Below are 17,786 nucleotides of genomic sequence, written 5' to 3'. Positions count from 1 at the left end.
TCTTACTTTAGCATATAAGTGCACCTTCCGTCATTAACAGCATTAATAGTTAGAGCTGAAAGACTTAATCATGTTGATCTACAGTCTGATTCATCATACGAAACTCAGATTTATGGAATGGTGGAAGCTGGTCTCTCATTGTTAGGCCAATATCATATGTAAAAATAAATAAAGACATCCCTAGCTCTGATATCATAAAATTGATCATATGAGAAGCCTTGTAATGGAAACCTCCTAGCATTACAGTCAAACCATATTTTTAGAAGATGTTCTCAGCTCATATGCGTCGGTGGTGGCTCTAAAAGCAGCATTTTATTCGTTGACCTCGCCATTTCCTAATCTTTACAAGAGCAGAGCACAGTTACAGTAGCTTCAATTGTATGTATCTAATATACTAGCATTGTCAATAATGGGACCACCTTCTGAATGGTGACGGCAGCAGAAAATCTGTCCCCATTCACCAATGTTATGATAGTTTTGATATTTGGATTTGACGCAGATTCCATTCTTGCAGTAGAATGGACTGCCAAATCCATCTACTAGATTCATGCAGCGTTGAAGTTTGAGATTATGAAAGATATACATCTATACTAGGCTTTGTGGTGATGTTTATGCTGGTGAAGGGAGGAGTCATGGATATAGGATCCATATACAGATTAACTGGAAAAATGGCAGGATAGTTGCTAAGTTTCCCCCTTTATGCAGTTCTGTAAAAGCTGTTGCTATATGTGATTAGAGAAATTATTAATTCCAGAAAAAAGTCTACCTTTCTTTCTTTAAAGAACAACGTGGAGTCTTGGCATTGCCCTTTGCTTTTACAAGTTGCTTGTAGTGGAACTTAGAAGATCTACTAACCATCCCTTCTCTCCTCCCCTTCTTTTTAACTGAATCATTTTAGAACCTAGTTATCATTTTCCCTTATCAGCAAGTGGAGGCAGCAAAGCTAGGTCGCTGTCATCAGTTTCCGAGTTAGTGTAGGAGCACAAGCATTCATTGTCACCGTTGTTTATACAGGAAGCCAATCCATATCTGCTATCCCCTTTCACCCGCACCGTACAATTTGTGGATTGTTGCTGCGTTCAGTTCTAGTTTATCCTCTTTGAAGGACCGTAGCAAAGGGATTTGCCACTCCGTTAGAACAAACTTTTTTTCGTTGGAGCCACATGCACCGTAAATTGCTTGCAAGGTTGCTCACGTTTCGCTCTTCCTCACCCAAGTGTATCATTGAGGGAGATCAGTAACTCTCAACGAAGCCTTTGTACAATGTAAATTGAATGTGTTTTGGATTTTCAATTTATCCTCGCTCAATTGTTCTATTTTTCCCCCATTAACCGGCCTTAGCTGTTATAAGAAAATCTTAAAGGATAAAAATATTTGGATTGATTGCCCAAAGTTCAGTTGTTTTCTTATGAGTAAATTAAGATTTTTTTTCTTAATTTTTTTATAATTCAAATAAAGTATAATTATTTAACAAATTAGATATTCAAATGTCTAATATAAGTGAGTATATATCATAATGTATAATTTTTAATAATCTTATTTAAATATTAATTAAGTTTGATGTTACAAGTGAAGAGGGATCAATCAGTTGAAAAGAGACTCAAAGAAGTTACATTTTAGAAAGAAAATTGAAAATAATTCTTTAAATAAAAACTACCTATACCTTAACCACTTACCTTGTTAACCACTAGCTATAGCTTTTTCCTTTTCTAAGTGTTTTTAATAAATATATATTTTTTTTTTATTTTCACCTACTTATGGTATCAGTATTCCATTTCTAGTTATATATGGAGTAATTGAATTACTGATTGAAAAATATAATTAGGAATATTGAGGAATTCAATTAAATTTGTTATTTTTAAACTGTATAACCAAATCAATGGATAATCAAAATATTCTCCGATTATATTCCTAGAATTGATAGAAATAATTTTGGAATACCCACCTATTAATGAAAGCCAAATAGTTATACCAATAAGTAACAAGTCCCTCACAAGTTGCATAGAAAATGTCAAACATTTGGTGCTGTTGATAATTGCTGAGAACGAGTATCATTGGTCTCATAGTCGAAAGTTCCCCTCATTTGTTGTTTATTGTCTACTTAGCAATAATGGCATCAGAGTGTTGCTTGGCATTATTTGCTCCCTCGTCACAAACCAGAACCACAATACTAGGCGTACTCGAAAACACCGGTACAGCCTCTTTTTTTTTTTAATTAGTAGCATAAGAGCATAGAATGGCATGCCAAGTATAGTGTGTATCACTCCAAAAAACAACTCCCAACATTTTCTCCTATCGAGCCATTCTAGGATGCATTGGTTATATAATTTTGTTGTACCTAAACCGCCCCATGTGATCAACAGAGAGAGACAAAGGTTGGTTTGTAATGAAAGTCACTATAACAAAGCTTCCTCGATATTGTCCACTGCAAGGAATTAACTGTCTTGGACAGGTCCGCCATGAAATCGCTATAAAAAATACCAATGATACTTACTCTGTTCCAAAATTTCCAGACCCACACTAGACTAGAATAGACTAGACTAGACTAGACTAGACTAGACTAGACTAGACTAGAGAGAGCAATGGCAGCTGCTTTCTCCTGTCCAGTCTTTTTTCCCTCTACATTTTCTTATAATGGAAATCGATATCATGGCAGAATCAAGATCAAAATCAATGCCACTAGTTCTACTAAGGTAAAGACGTTGAATGAAATTGCTGGAGCTGGAAAAGGTTCCTCTTCACTTGCTACTTCCACTGAAATCAACCACTTAAGCCAAGAGCAGATTCGTCAGAGGATCCCCACGAAAAAGCAGCTAGTTGATCCTTACCGTCAAGGTCTCATCATCGAGAGGGGAGTTGGCTATAGACAGACGGTTGTGGTCCGCTCCTATGAAGTTGGCCCTTATAAAACAGCAACCCTGGAAAGCCTCCTTAATCTTTTCCAGGTTATAAAGCTTAGCCTCTTTCAGTGTAATTCTTGGGAATAATTAGTTTGTCATATATATGCAGATAAGTTTGTAATGTTGAACTACTCATGACTATGTAGGAAACAGCATTAAATCATGTATGGATGTCAGGACTTTTAAGCAATGGATTTGGAGCCACACATGGAATGGTGAGGAACAATCTCATATGGGTCGTCTCAAGAATGCAAGTCCAAGTGGATCACTACCCCATATGGTCAGTCTCGATCTCTTCAAATATAAAGCCTATTAGTTTATCATCAGACAATTTTAACAATCAAATAGCCATCCGCTTCAAGGTTTTTTCAATTGCATAGTATCTCTAAGCATCTTAATGATCTGATAAACATATTGGAGAATCCAAGTGTCATTACGTCTTAGGCCCTTAGCCTACACTCCTCAGTCTACAGTCTACACATACATGACATGAGTTGCAGCTGATTGCAGGGGCGAGGTACTGGAAATCGACACATGGGTTGGAGCATCAGGGAAGAATGGGATGAGACGAGACTGGCTAATCCGGAGCCAAGCCACAGGCATCACTTACGCGCGTGCAACTAGGTATGGTATTATGAATACCATCCCTTCTGTTTAAGTTTGTATCATATATTTCTCAGTTAATGAATCATGCATGAAACAGCACTTGGGTAATGATGAATGAAAAAACAAGGCGACTGTCAAAGATGCCGGAGGAAGTGAGAGATGAGATTTCTCCTTGGTTTATAGACAAACGAGCAATCAATGAAGATGTTCCCGAAAAGATCGTCAAGTTGGACGATAACGCAAGATATGTCAACTCTGACTTGAAGGTACTATGTTATAACAGCTAGATAATGGAATTAATGGCTGAAACAGCACAGACTAACTAATCTCCGATTTACCTTGTAGCCAAAGAGGAGTGATTTGGATATGAACCACCATGTGAACAATGTCAAGTATGTAAGATGGATGCTCGAGGTGATAGACAAAGCTCTGCCATCAATCTATATTAACTCTCTCAAATTCCATATCAACCTTAAAATCATCACCACTTCTTTTTTCCTGCAGACAATCCCTGACAAATTTTTGGAGTCTCATCAGCTATCTGGTATTGTACTAGAATATAGAAGGGAATGTGGGAGTTCAGATAGAGTTCAATCGCTTTGCCAACCAGATGAAGATGAAACTTTAACAAATGGAGTGGAACAAAGTCTACTTAAAAATATGGTTTTGACTCCTAGAATCATGGAAGGAAATGGATACCTAGGCCCCCTGGATGTGAAGTCATACGGATATACTCATCTCCTCCAAATCAAAGGGGATAGTAAAAATGAAGAGATAGTTCGAGGAAGGACCAGATGGAGGAAAACGCTTTCTACATTGCCATATTCCTCTTAGTAACATGTATTTGACAAGCACAACGGATTGAACAAGCAGATCCTCTTTGAACATAAGTGAAAACAACCAGAAAATAATACCTGCACATGCTGCCATTAAGGAAAATAATCAAGTAAAAAGGCATAACACTTGGATTTGCTATCCTATATCCTAGATGTTTGATTTTTGTGGCAATGTGATCATGGGATTTGGGAATTTGAACGTTTAACATGTCAGGAGCACTGATATGGTATATATTGAATACATGCAAAACTGAGAGACGACTGGAAGGCATCAAGCCCTGGGGAAGGTGTTGTATACAGTACCAGAGAATTTTTAGAAGGGTTTTGAATGATATAGTTTGTATACAGTACAAAGGTTCGAAATCATATAGTTTGCATTTGTATTGAAAATGAAGTTGTGCGATGACAAATAAGCCTTGTGAAATCATAAACTGTATTTTATTACAATTTTGCCTAAAAGATCATAACACTTGAGGAAAGAATTTAAATCTATTGTAGGATAATTGTATTCACAAAAGCTCTTATTTGCTATTAAGCTCTTATTTTACAACAGCATGTACGCTTTTGAAAGTAGGCTAATATATAGTGGATTGTACTGTGTTCTCTCACTTCAGTGGCTTAAGTTCAGATCCTAAACATATAATAGATTAATAGTACCAAAAAAAAAAAAAAAAAGGAAAAAGAAGAAGTGGTAATGTAGCAAGATAAAAAGACTCATTACTAGAGATGAGCATAACCTGCCTAAGGAAGCCATTGACCTTGAAAGAGTTGCATTACTGTCTTCCCCATGATCCATTCTACCTCAGAAGATGACAAAGATGCCCGACTGGCAATAAGACATGCGGCTTCTTTTGCTCCTTTATAACCGCTTTCGGGAACAACATATGGGAAATCGCTGCAATCATACATTCAAAATCTCCTTTATCTATACCCCATTCCAATCAACAAACCATCCTCTGCCACTCTTTTAACCATTCTTGCAGAGTTACAAAACTCCACTTCTAGTGAGAATGTGTCAAAGATGAACCCTTTGAATGTTTAAATTTTAGGCTGAAACTTGGAAGTATGAAATAAAAACAGTGATAGATTGACAGTTACCTTCCCCACATGACACGATTTGCTCCAAAGTTTGAGACAACTTCAGCTAGAAGTGGAACTAAATCCAGGTACGGGGATGACATTCTTGAAACCCTGAACAATGCACTGAATTTGACATATACCTGTACATTTAAAATTACATCTGAATAAATCATAGTAAATCATACTTTAAATTGGGGTGGCTAACAACCTTGTGATCTATTGAAGAATGTAGGGCTTTTAGTTGTAGTGACCATTGTTCAATTCCTAGAAATCTCAAATACCAAAAGGAACAATCATCCACCATACAAGTGCAGATGATTAAAAAAACTTTTGAAACAAGGGTAAAGGAGCTGAAAAACAGCAAGGTCATATTTTTGGAAATTGAGGAAATCTGATGCTCTCTCCACCATTGTTTAGACTCAAAAATCTTTGCAATAGCCATTGCATCTTCATGATGCCAGAATTGCTAAAAAGGAAAAGGAATATCATTATGAATTGAGTAAAGATTGATGGTTATGTTATGCATAGCTCTTTATACCTGAGGGAATCTGGAAAGCTTTAAGAGCTCAGAGAAGGCAAGCTTTTCCTCATCATTTCTGCAAGTTAAATTGAAAATAATATTAAATAATAAACATGGTATTACCCAGCTAATGATTGAAATATTTCTCCCTAGAGAAGCTAGTCACAAAGGCTACAATGGTGGTTTGCAGAAAGCCAAATGATCAAGCAAAACTGCTGTTGAAGGAAATTCTGTGCATAGTTCCGTAATCTCTGAAATATGAAGATTGAGACCCTGAAAAAGTCCAATTTCATGAAGATGATGTCATCCTTATCAACCAAATATAGACTCAAAGACTTCAGAATAGCACTTCGCCACTGGAACAAAATAGATTATGGAAATTATCTAGTATAATTTTCAGTTCCAGAGAAGAACAATCCTTCCTTTAGAAAGAAAGACCATATACCCCTATTCAGATAAAATAAAAACTAAAAGAGCTTCTTCATTTCTGTTTGAGAGCCTAGGGGAACTGCAATACCTTCATGCACATGAAACCCACTGGTACTCCAAGCTCTCCTGCCCTAGAAAACATTGCCTTTCCAACTTCATTTGTCATCTGGGTATCATTAAGAATAATAGAAGTGTCAACATAAGAAGGGTAAATATTAGGAATATTTGATTCACATCAAAGAAAAAATGAAGTAAAAACCCACCGCTTTATAGGAATATATGATTCATGTCTGAAGTTTACATGTCTATTTATGATAAGATATTTAGTTCATATGGACAGTCCACCTAAGATAATTCCCCTTGAAGTGTCGCTACCATTTATGAACAAATACTTAAAGAATAATTAACGAGGCAAAAGAAGAGAGAGAATGAAATTCTATATATCATTCATCATCAAACAATACATATATATATATATACAAGTATGAGTCTACTCTCTAAGGAAAGTAAATAAAATCAAATCCCTAATAATCAACTATATTATTCTATTTACATATCTTAACAAACCTTTCCTAACATTTTCAATAAATACTTTAAGAAAGGTTTGATGTAAAGAATTTTCTCAGCTAATTCGGTGAAAGCTCTATTTCTTCAATCATTTGTTTACCTGGCTTTATTTTACGGACAGAACAGTTACTCCAATTTAAACCACATATATGGATTGAATTTGTAATGAACACAGCTTAGATTTTAATAATTCAAATAGAAGAGACATCATGTGGCCTAATAGCTGAAAAAGATTTTGAGATTGATACCTGTTGGCCAGAAGGCCATAGATAAGGATTAAAGCGAACAGCTCGATAACCATCCTAGCATGAAAAATCATATCGTAAGCATGGTTCTCACAATAAATAGAACAAAAATAGAGTTATCTAATAAAAGAAAATAAATCAAAAACCTTCAAAATGAGATCTTCAAGCTGCTTAACTCCAGTTCCATTTTCTGCAGGATTTGCAAGACAGCAACCAACAAATTTGGTGGGGTGTTTCTTTAGGACACTATCAATCATTCAAAATATTAGTATTCAGCATGCAATGCTTTCCTGATTTGTTCAAGAAATTAGGTAGTACAGAAACATTGCAAGTACATGAACCATCGATAGCAATTGGATCATCCATTCATTTCTACCATGATATGAGGGCCAGTTCTTAGAAGGAACTCAGCTAAAAAGTGTAATTAAATGCTAAAATTTCTCAATCATCGGCTTCAACCCTCTATCTGAGAGAATTTATAGTTTTATGTATATATAACCAAAATGGTAACTTCTTAACCATAATACTAGTCAACTCCCTGAATGATTTATCCATTTCACACCAATACTTTCATATGGCTTTATAGCTTAATTCACAAAATGATAGTTAAAGAAATGATAAGAAATTGGCAAATGTTTGTAATTTATCCTCAAACTCGAAGCAGACCTGGTCACCAATGAATGATCAAACTTGTGATTGATGGGCTGGACAATGAGTGCACCTTCTACACTTGCTTCTTCCATACACTGCGGGGAGAAAAAAAAATCAAGAATAGTTTATCAGAGAATAAACAAGCAAAAGCATAGTCTCTCTCCATCTCTCTCTGAGGCTACATCTTACCTGGAGCAAGAAATCCAAGTGTCCAGGCAAAGTAGGTTCTTGGCCAGGAAAGTAAGGATATTTATCAGCAGCCTGTACACCCAAACACAAAAAGGAAAAGGCGTGATTTGTGTTACCGTTTGTCCAATCCCATCCTCTAAACTTGGTTTTGCAAGAAACATTGGTGCAAGGAAGAGGGGATTTTACCTCTTGCGGGGATGCCCATATGTGCAAATGTGAATCGATAGTCTTGGGTCTGCCTTGGGCATTAGCTGACGCCATTTTTGTTGCAGTAGCTTTGTATTGTGTTCTCCTGTATAGGACAGAGGGGGCAGCGAAGGAGTATAGTCGAGCGTGGCAGCAATCACCTAAGAAGATGGAACCTGATATTACTGACCTCACTGGCAATGCCATCACTAAATTAAAAGATAATGGGTTGACTACTCTAAATAACCAGAATAAAGCCCACCAAAAAATATGTGATATTTACTTGTAATCTTGGAATTTAATTTTTATATTTTTATTTTTAGAAAGTTAGTTTTTATTTTTAAAATTTAAAATTTAGGCATAATTATTAATATTATTCTTTTTCTGAAATTTTAAAATAAAAGAAAATTTTACTTGTAGTTAAAAAATAATGTTGTAATAAATCTAAATTTAATAATATATCTTTACATTGATAACAGTTAAATTTAAATATGAAAAGTAGACAAATTAAATTTTTAAAAATAAAAGTAGAATCACTAAATTTTAAATATATGAAAATTACAGCCCCTTATGGCAGGTTTTAACTTTTTTTTAATTTTATATAAAATAAAAAATAATTTAAAATTAAATTCCTTTAAATTCTAAATTTTTATTATTTTGAGGTGTAATAATATTAATACTAACACTAAGATAGTCTCTTATAATAAAAAATTAAGATAATTATTTTTGTTAACTATAAAAAATTAAATTTACAATAATTCTTTTCTCTATAAATTACTTGCTACAAATGCATTTTAAATGTTATTTATATACATGCTTTAAAATATTTACATTTTATTGTGCTATAAAAAATTTTAAAATTAAAAAATAAAAGGTATCAAAATAGAATTGTGATTCATATTTTTTTTTCTCTTGTGTGATGGACTTTATCAGAGGATTATTGAATTTCAAGTCTGATGAGTGAAAAGGATATATATACTAACAATTACAGAATGGTACATATTATATAAAGTTATGAAGGTTAATTTATAATTTGTTATTTCCAAAAAATAATTATAGTAAATACTATACCAAAATATACACCTATTGACATGATTTGATCTTTATTTTTCTAAAAATAATTCTTAATAAAAATTGTAATCAAATTAAATTTGGAGACACTCATAATATAGGGCATTTTGTTAATTTATAATCAAAACTAAAAATAAAATGTATAAAACGAAACATTCTTATTCTTATTTCACATTCTACCTATAAGGAGAAGACAAGAAATAGGTAACTATAAACATAAAGCTATTTTGAACTTCAAAAGTAATTATTTAGTAAACCTATGGCTTAACTCGAATGCTTCTCACAGCTCTTCACACCCAAAATCCATCTCTTGATTACATTTGATTTCCATACAAACAGCAATGCTAATTCAGCCACCCTATTTGATACAATAAATATGCCTCGTAAAGATCCAAAATTGGTCAGCACTCTTGCATGGAAATAGCAACGTTAGAGTTGTAAAACCTTTACTGCTCTATATCAAGGTCACCCCACCGAACATTGTATCTCGCTGCAAGATAATGAGCACCGACAGGGCCACGGCTTCCATAAGGGTAGCTTTCGGGTATTATTTTTTTCTCTTCCAGCTCCTTCAATACTGGAGTGAAGAGTGCCCACGCCGCATCCAGCTCGTCACTTCGGATAAACAGTCTCCTCTCACCCTCGATCGCATCCAGCAGTAGCCTCTCATATGCATCTGGGATCTCTTTTGAATATCTACAACCAACATCCCATTAAGTTCAGTTTGGAACTAAATCTATTAATCACTAAATTTATTGATGTAAGGACAGTCTGGTTTTGCTAAAATTGTGTTGTCAAATTAAATAATAAGAAATGTACAAACATCTTTAAACAGTAAAGAGCAACTTCAGAAACAGTGAAAACATGGTTAATTTTAAAGTTTACCTAGCGGCATAATGAAGGTTTAGATTGCTGCGGTCCAACCTCATACCCAATCCAGGAACCTTGTTATTGATCTTCAAAAAAATAGCTTCATCTGGCTGCACTCGAATGACAAGCTCATTTGTAGCACGATCAAGATCAGTCCCAAAATTTCGGTTATATAAATTGCCAGGCACGTGCCTGAACTGCACCCTTATCTCTGCCCTGGAAAAGTGAAAGAGATTATAGCCAACGCTATATAAATCTGCTATATGAATTCAAATTTCTTTATGGATTTCATTTACCCCTTATTATGTAATGCTTTTCCTGCTTTCATTAGAAAAGGCACCCCATCCCATCTTGCATTGTCTATGAACAAAGCAGCAGCTGCAAAAGTTGGGGTCAAGCTATCTTTGGGCACAGTCTTGTCATCAGTGTAGGAGGGGTAAGTAACCCCTCCTTTACTGTGGCTCTTGTACTGTCCTATAACTACATCTTCAAGTCGCAATGGCCTCATTGACCGCAATACTTTAACCTGGCACACAGAAAGCAGTTTAATCTATACAAGCACATATACAAGATCATACTAAATCATCCTAAAATAGCCAACATCAGTTTACCACTTTACCTTCTCATTTCTTATATCCTCGGCATCCAAACTTACAGGTGTTTCCATAGCAAAGAGAGCAAGTATTTGAAGTAGATGATTCTGCATTATATCTCTAATTATTCCATAATTGTCAAAATACCTAGATAATCAAAAAACAGAAGCAAAAAGTTGTAAGTGTTACACAGAGTTTTAGCTAAATAGTACAAACCATAAAAGAAGGAATATTACCCTCCACGTCCTTCAGTTCCAAAATCTTCAGAGAATATTATCTGTACATTTCTAATATACCGTCTTGACCACAAGGGTTCAAAAATAAGATTGGCAAACCGAAGAACAGAAAGATTTTCCACAAGTTCCTTTCCTAGATAGTGATCTATCCTGTAGAAAGAATATCATCTAATCAGATTGCAGTTCACAAACACAAGTACCAACATAAGCGGCAAAACTCCACCTGAATATTTGATCCTCAGTTAGGTACTGCTTCAGAGATTTTGTCAGCACAGCCGAAGATTCTGAATCTCGACCAAAAGGTTTCTCAACAATGACCCTGGTCCAGCCATTACCAGATGAAGCTGATGAGCTGGCACATTTGACAGCCTCGATAAAAATATTTGGAGGGATAGACAGATAAAAGAGGCGATTAGAAACCCTCCCACCCTGCATGAGCAATTTCATATCATCAAACACAAGTGAATTCTCAATTTATGAGAAAAGTTAAGGGAATTCTATCCACCATCAAACACAAATGAATTCTCAATTTATGAGAACAGTTAAGGGAATTCTATCCACCAAAAGTAAAAATACACTAAGGTACAAGAAGATCCTTCCACACTACAAGATCTTAAAGAAGACAAAAATAAATAAATGAAACATGTAAAAGGGTTTAAGTGACTCCATGCTTGGAGTGCGTTAACTAAATAGTCTCGGTGATAATCTTACAATGACACCATTTTCACAAGCCTAGATAAGATAATGATTCTCCGGTTATTGATTCCCAGATAAAGATTAGTGATAGGTCATGAATAGTTATTAATCAAATATGGATACCGACTTATGTAAACATACAATTCTTAAATCATTCAATTCACAAAATAAACTTAAATTTGAGAAAGTGTTGATTGCTTTGCCACAAATCCAACTCGTCTGTATAAATATGGAGAAATAGGTGAAGATTGTGTCCAATCTCCAATGCATAAAAAATTTTGGTCAAAACTTGCAATATCTCAGCAACACATTCAGCTGAGCAAAGATCATAAACAAGCAGCCACAAATCACTAACCAGCCCCACCCTAGCCACCCCAAAAAATGGTAGGAAATTCTAATACAATGGATCACAAATCACAAACTCATTACCTCATGCTTCTTAAGCTTCTTGTCTATCTGAGCAAAATTTTCCTCGGAATCATACTGGCCAGAGTGGTAGAAACATCTTTTAAGAAATTGGTCCATTTTTTCACTGCAGTTCTCCCTGGATTTACATATCACACACCCTTAAGTTGAAGCAATTAAAAGCCACAATCCAATCCACTTGTGGTTGCATTCAAGCTTCAAATGACAAACAGAAGATAAAAAAAATAGTTCACCTTTTATCAATTCTGCAGGTAAGGGTCTTGCTTACCATATTCCTTAGTTCTGCATCAGTCATCTTACTCCTCGCATAACCATAGATAGAAAAGTGCTAAAACAAATATAAACGCACACTCAGACATTAATGATTAACCAAATTAGGGTTGCAAGCAGTTTAGAAGGCAATGGTAAAGTGAAACTTTCAAAGAAAAATCTAAACCTTAGGAAGACATAAAGTGAAACTTTCAAAGAAAAATCTAAACCTTAGGAAGACAATCTTCATAATAAAGTGCAAAAAGTGCAGGAAATATCTTCTTTTTGGCAAGGTCCCCAGAAGCTCCGACCACTGTGATACTGACAGTTGACTCATTTTCGCTGCTATCAGAGCCTGCTTTCTCATCCCATTCGTTTGTAGATGTAACTGATAACAACTCATCTTTCAATTTCTCCTTAGGTGTTTCTTTTTCCACAGGGGTCACTTTTGTGGCCACTACACCTATGCATCAAAAACCATTCATAAATTATAAATATGTTTATATATCAACTATGTATTTGTATTAAGCAAATTGATAGTCAAGGATTTTTCCCAATTCCAAACAGAATAAAGATTTCCCAGACTGAAAAATCTTTTCTCCAATATCTTTGCTTGTATTCCCTTGCAACAAGAAAAAAACAACAAACTGAAAATGTACTGAAACTAAAAGAACTGAGAAATTAGAAATAATAAATAAACAAATAAAAACTAACCATCTTGCATGAGAACAACAGTTTGATGGGAATTTCTTATAGCTTTAGCTGGAACAGACAATCTCGAAAAAGAATAGAAAGAAAAGCGTTGATTTTGTCCTCCATTTATCGATGAAGAATGAGAGTATGAATATGAACGGCAATGCGTTGCGGAAAAGGCTGCCATCTCTCTATTAAAAAGTTAAAAGCTCTTTCCTCTGTTGAATCAAGGAAAACCAAAACGACAGCGAAAGAATGAGAATTTATGTAAAAGGAGAAAGGGGAGGAGTAGGGTGCTTGAGGAAGAAAAGAAACAGAGAGGTTAAGACAGCTTCGGAAACATCGAAGGGTCAGACCCTTGAGATCTCCGAAAGGGTACTTTCCATCTTGCCTAATACTTCTCCCCTGAGTGAATCTCACACCAAGACAAGTGAAGACAATTTCCCCGCTGTGACTAAATTTTGATTAAAATAATATTTAAATAAATAAATTTTTAAAAATATACTAAAAAGTAACAAATTAATCATCTGAATAAATTTTTGCTTATTAGGGTGCCACATTGGATATGATCGAATGTCCATATCAGATCATTCTATCAATTTATAAAGATTATTGGCTAAATAGAAGAGCCCTAAAAAAAGAAAGAAGAAAAAAAGATAAAAAAAATAGAGATACCCATTGTAATATCCTGATTTTGGGCCTAGTCGGAATAGCGGTTTCATAACTACAAAATTCGAGATAGAAATAATTATTTTATGATTATTTTGAGGTCTATGATATGATTGCATGATTGTGTGAAAATTTCGTGAAGAAATTTTATGCATAAAGTGCTTAAATTGAAATTAGGGACTAAATCGAATAATTTGTAAAACTTGCATTCTAGAAGTTTATAGTATGAAATTGTTTTGAAATATTAATTAGGAGGTCTTAAATAGCAATTTTACCAATTTCTAAGTCTAATGGACAAAAATTGGACATGGATGGAATTTTTGGAAAGTTTAGTAGTAATGGCATTTTGGTCATTTAGGGGTAAAATGAATTAAAATACAAAATTAAAAGCCAATTTTGCTCATCTTCAACCCCATGGCCGAATATAGCAAGGAGAAACCATGGCTAGGGTTTTTCAAGCTTCCAAGCTCGATTGTAAGTCCGTTCTAGCCTCGTTTTTAATGATTTTTACGTTTTTGGAGTCCCGGTAGCTCGATTAAGCTTATGCTAGCAATAATTTAACCTAGGGTTTATACTTGGAAAAATACCCATAGGTTAAATTTGTGTATTTTGGTGTTTTATGATAGAATATGAGGTTTTAAATTATGTTAGACAACTTGTGCTACTCGGTTTTAAGTGAAAACGAGCAAAAGGGCTTAATCGGTAAAAATACCTAATAGTCATAAGTACATGTTAGAGTGAGAATTTGATGTTGTTACATAGAAGGGAAAAATAATCAGCATGTCATAAAACATAAGAAAATAGGCTGAAGTTTAATTTACGAGCTTTGGGGCAAAAGTGTAAATATGCAAAAGTTTAGGGGCAAAATTGTAATTTTTCCAAAATATGATTTTGGGTCAATTTGAATAATGTGAGTCCTAATTAGACTATATTTTAAATGATAGAGCAAGGAAAACTGAAATTCGGGCTAAAATGGAGAAAATACCAAGTTGTGGACGAAATGGTAAAAATAGCCATTTTCGCATACGAGGTAATTTCATATGTTAATGTTGGTAACATAGTTATTATTTTAAATGTTTTAATGTTATTTAAATGATATGATAATTATTATGAAATATTATACTTGTGATAATTGTTTGATAATATGTCAAATTATGTGATATACTTGGAAAATGTGAAATACTACAGAGTATCGGTATCGGCATTCCGTAGAAGATGGTTGAGACACATGATTGGGAAAAAGGTCCCGTTGAACCTTAAGAATGGATTAGGATACAAGTGACATGTCACTGGGATATTTGGGCATCCGAACTCTTTGAGTTGAGTCCGAGTTCACTTATGGATGCGAATGTCCGAACTCGTTGAGTTGAGTCCGAGTTCGTGAGATGTAACTAGGCATCCGAGCTCGTTGAGTTGAGTCCGAGTTCACTTATGGATGCGAACGTCCGAGCTCTTTGAGTTGAGTCCAAGTTCACTTATGGGCGGGTTACATGGTAGCTTGGCTACATATGTGGCACTTATGTGCAAACTTTCCATGTATCCGAATTATATTCTGATGTGTTCAACGGGTAAAGTTCTACTGAAATGGAGGAATACTCAAGATGAAAGGGACGTATTGGTAAGTGTTGTGAAATGGGTACTTTGAGCAGGTATGTACTTAACCCTCGGGTTGAAAAATCGATATAACAACAATATGGTAAGATGATAAATGAAAATGTGATATGAATGTCTTGGTGATGATTATGCAAATGATGTTTTATGTTTGCTTATATGGTTATGTTACTTGCTATTTGCATGTGAACTTATTAATCATTTATGCTTACTCCCTCCTTTTCATTCCTTGTAGTTTTGACAAGCCAGCTCAGAAATCGGGAATGGTCGGAGGCTCGCTCACACTATCTGTATACCATCTTGGCATAATGGCTTGTATATTTTGAGTATGGCATGTATAGCATTATAATAATTTTGTATATATGGTCTTATGATATGGTTATTGAGTGGTATGGAAATGCTTGGTAATGATTAGCCATTGGAATGGCTAATCATGATCATATTTGGTGTTATGTATGTCAAATTGCTAGCTAATCCATGGAAACCATGAAATAGGTAAAATTTACCATAAAATAGATTCAGACAGCAGTAGTGACGTGAATTTGAAAAATCACTAAAAATAGTATAAATGGAATTAAATAATGAATAAGTTATGGAATCGAAGCTTGATGAGTCTATTTTCATATGGAAGAAGAGAAACAGGTATATGAGCTATATTTTATGAGATGTTTAAATTTTTGTGAAACAGGGCCAGAGCAATTTCTGGATCCCCTGTTCTGAATTTGGAAATTCACCATAAATTTTACAAAGATAATTAGAAGTCATGCTTTATATGTACAGATTCCTTATTAGTCTAGTTTTATTAGAGACAAACGGCATAGTCATTGAAGCTATGTACAGGAAGATATCTGATTCGTAACACATAGAGGTCAGAGTAGTCGAACCCTGAAATAGGGGAGACTTTAACTAAAAAACTGTACTAATTGGCCCAACCAAAAAATTCTAGAAAAAAATTAGTAAATAGATATATGAGTCTAGTTTTAGGAAAAATTTACGGAATTGGATTTTGCATTTCAGAACTCGAGATATGAATTTTTAAGCGACTGTGACGCAGATTGCTAGCTTGACTGGAAATTTTAAAATGAATTGTATGAGCTGTTTAAGTAATGAATTAAGTCCGTTAACACCTTGTGTTCGAATCCGGAAACGGTCTCGGGTACGGGGCGTTACACCCATTGTGATTTCGTTGTGCTACTTTGGAACTCAGCTAATTTAAGGATTTTTTGGTTCAATGATAATCCAGTTAGGTGGTTTTTTAGTCTAAGAAGTATGGGATTAGCTTTCAAAATGCATATTATATTTTCACCTGATTTGATCCACCATTGATGTTGTTGTGTCCAATGACAACCCCATTCACGAATAGTGCTGTTGGGTGCTTTGAAAGAAGTAAGGACAATGGAGGATCCAAGAAAGAGGGAGAGAAAAATATAGTTGATGGTACTGTTATTTGTAATTTTGTGGTGGTTGTTGAAATGAAAAACCAACTTATGGTTTTTTTTTAATCAATGGTATGAGGGACATTGGTGGAGGCAATGTTAAATGTAAGAAGGGTTTAATTATGATATGAGTTAAAAGTATGTTATCTATAATTTGTTTTATGTAATAGATGTTAGAAAGTTTAATTTATGGAATCTTTAATTTTACTTTGTGGGATGGATTAAAAATAGCAAAGATACTTTATAAAGATGAAATATAAGCATAAAACACTGTAATTCATTTATTAATTAAGGTCAAACTGTTTACAAAAAACAATATCATCCTATATGACTTGTAGTATATGCTAAGAGGGTCAAGTTGTTTCCAAATATAAGCATAATCCAACTTGTTTTCCTCTCTTGAGTTTCTTCTCATGTTTTAATTGTGTTTTTTTTAGTACATTAAGTTATCTTTTTTTAGATCACACGGTGGAAATTGATTATCCATTAAACGGACGTTCGGTCATGTCGAATATGACACCTTAACAAGCCATGTCAGCTATCCGATAGGTCTGTTATAGAAAATGGGCTCGGATGACTGATTTGTTATTTTTCATAAACGTTAGTGACCAATTTATCACTTTTCGTAAATTTAATAACTGAAATATCATTTTAATCAAAATTTAGTGATTGCTGGTGTAATTTTCCCTTTGCAGTTTAATTTATTATTTTTCTTTTTAATTTCATTTAACTTTGATTGGGTAAAGCATTATTTTGATTACATAAACATTTTAATAACTTAGAGTGGATTATTTTTTATATTTTAAAAAAAAGCAATTTATTGCTAATGATATATAACCATATGATGTAATATCAATGAACTTAATAGAATTTGTTATTGTTTTAAACTAATTTGATAAATAATGTAAATCCAAAGATTAAAATATGTGAAAATTAAATGAAGGGATTGTTTTATTTTAGTTGGCCTAGGGGTAAATTTGACCATGAGTTGGACTGAGTCAGTGTAAAGTTTTAGGCCTGTTTTCCA

General features: G+C 34.2%; 3 protein-coding genes across 9 annotated transcripts; 1 reads left to right on the top strand and 2 right to left on the bottom strand.

Moving 5' to 3' along the window:
- The first annotated feature begins 1,857 nt into the window (after positions 1-1,857).
- On the top strand, positions 1,858-4,732 carry LOC107886717 (palmitoyl-acyl carrier protein thioesterase, chloroplastic-like). Of its 2 annotated transcripts, XM_016810764.2 has the most exons (6): positions 1,864-2,945; positions 3,047-3,180; positions 3,411-3,524; positions 3,604-3,772; positions 3,852-3,920; positions 4,011-4,732. In XM_016810764.2, exons 1-6 carry the CDS (start codon positions 2,583-2,585, stop codon positions 4,338-4,340), a joined length of 1,179 nt encoding a protein of 392 aa, XP_016666253.1. In that variant the 5' UTR covers positions 1,864-2,582; the 3' UTR covers positions 4,341-4,732. The 2 variants fall into 2 exon arrangements, with proteins under 2 accessions (XP_016666252.1, XP_016666253.1); XM_016810763.2 differs by having other exon boundaries at positions 1,858-2,945; positions 3,852-4,732.
- LOC107886718 (4-sulfomuconolactone hydrolase) lies at positions 3,641-8,467 on the bottom strand. 6 transcript variants are annotated; one of them, XR_005917940.1, is made up of 12 exons: positions 8,210-8,446; positions 8,024-8,095; positions 7,850-7,929; positions 7,330-7,429; positions 7,187-7,240; positions 6,460-6,537; positions 6,118-6,215; positions 5,961-6,018; positions 5,441-5,562; positions 5,080-5,237; positions 4,206-4,429; positions 3,880-4,017 (listed from the first exon to the last, which is right to left on the bottom strand). XR_005917940.1 is itself a non-coding variant. In XM_041100223.1 (11 exons), the coding sequence occupies exons 1-10, from the start codon at positions 8,414-8,416 to the stop codon at positions 5,084-5,086; spliced, it is 1,023 nt and encodes a 340-aa protein (XP_040956157.1). In that variant the 5' UTR covers positions 8,417-8,446; the 3' UTR covers positions 3,641-4,017; positions 5,080-5,083. The 6 variants fall into 6 exon arrangements, 4 of the variants coding, with proteins under 4 accessions (XP_040956157.1, XP_040956165.1, XP_016666255.2 ...); XR_005917941.1 differs by having other exon boundaries at positions 4,206-4,420; XM_041100223.1 differs by lacking the exon at positions 4,206-4,429 and having other exon boundaries at positions 3,641-4,017.
- A 956-nt stretch (positions 8,468-9,423) lies between these two features.
- On the bottom strand, positions 9,424-13,495 carry LOC107886719 (glucose-6-phosphate 1-dehydrogenase, chloroplastic). The gene is made up of 10 exons (XM_016810767.2): positions 13,065-13,495; positions 12,581-12,813; positions 12,335-12,429; positions 12,105-12,219; positions 11,203-11,408; positions 10,980-11,129; positions 10,770-10,890; positions 10,447-10,676; positions 10,166-10,366; positions 9,424-9,976 (listed from the first exon to the last, which is right to left on the bottom strand). Exons 1-10 carry the CDS (start codon positions 13,228-13,230, stop codon positions 9,727-9,729), a joined length of 1,767 nt encoding a protein of 588 aa, XP_016666256.1. The 5' UTR covers positions 13,231-13,495; the 3' UTR covers positions 9,424-9,726.
- Positions 13,496-17,786: the final 4,291 nt, after the last annotated feature.

The sequence above is a fragment of the Gossypium hirsutum genome, chromosome A03 (assembly GCF_007990345.1).
Source record: "Gossypium hirsutum isolate 1008001.06 chromosome A03, Gossypium_hirsutum_v2.1, whole genome shotgun sequence".
In the NCBI taxonomy this organism is placed as follows: Eukaryota; Viridiplantae; Streptophyta; class Magnoliopsida; order Malvales; family Malvaceae; genus Gossypium; species Gossypium hirsutum.
Note: the sequence above shows the minus strand (reverse complement) of the source record. Positions and strands in the feature narration are given on the sequence as shown.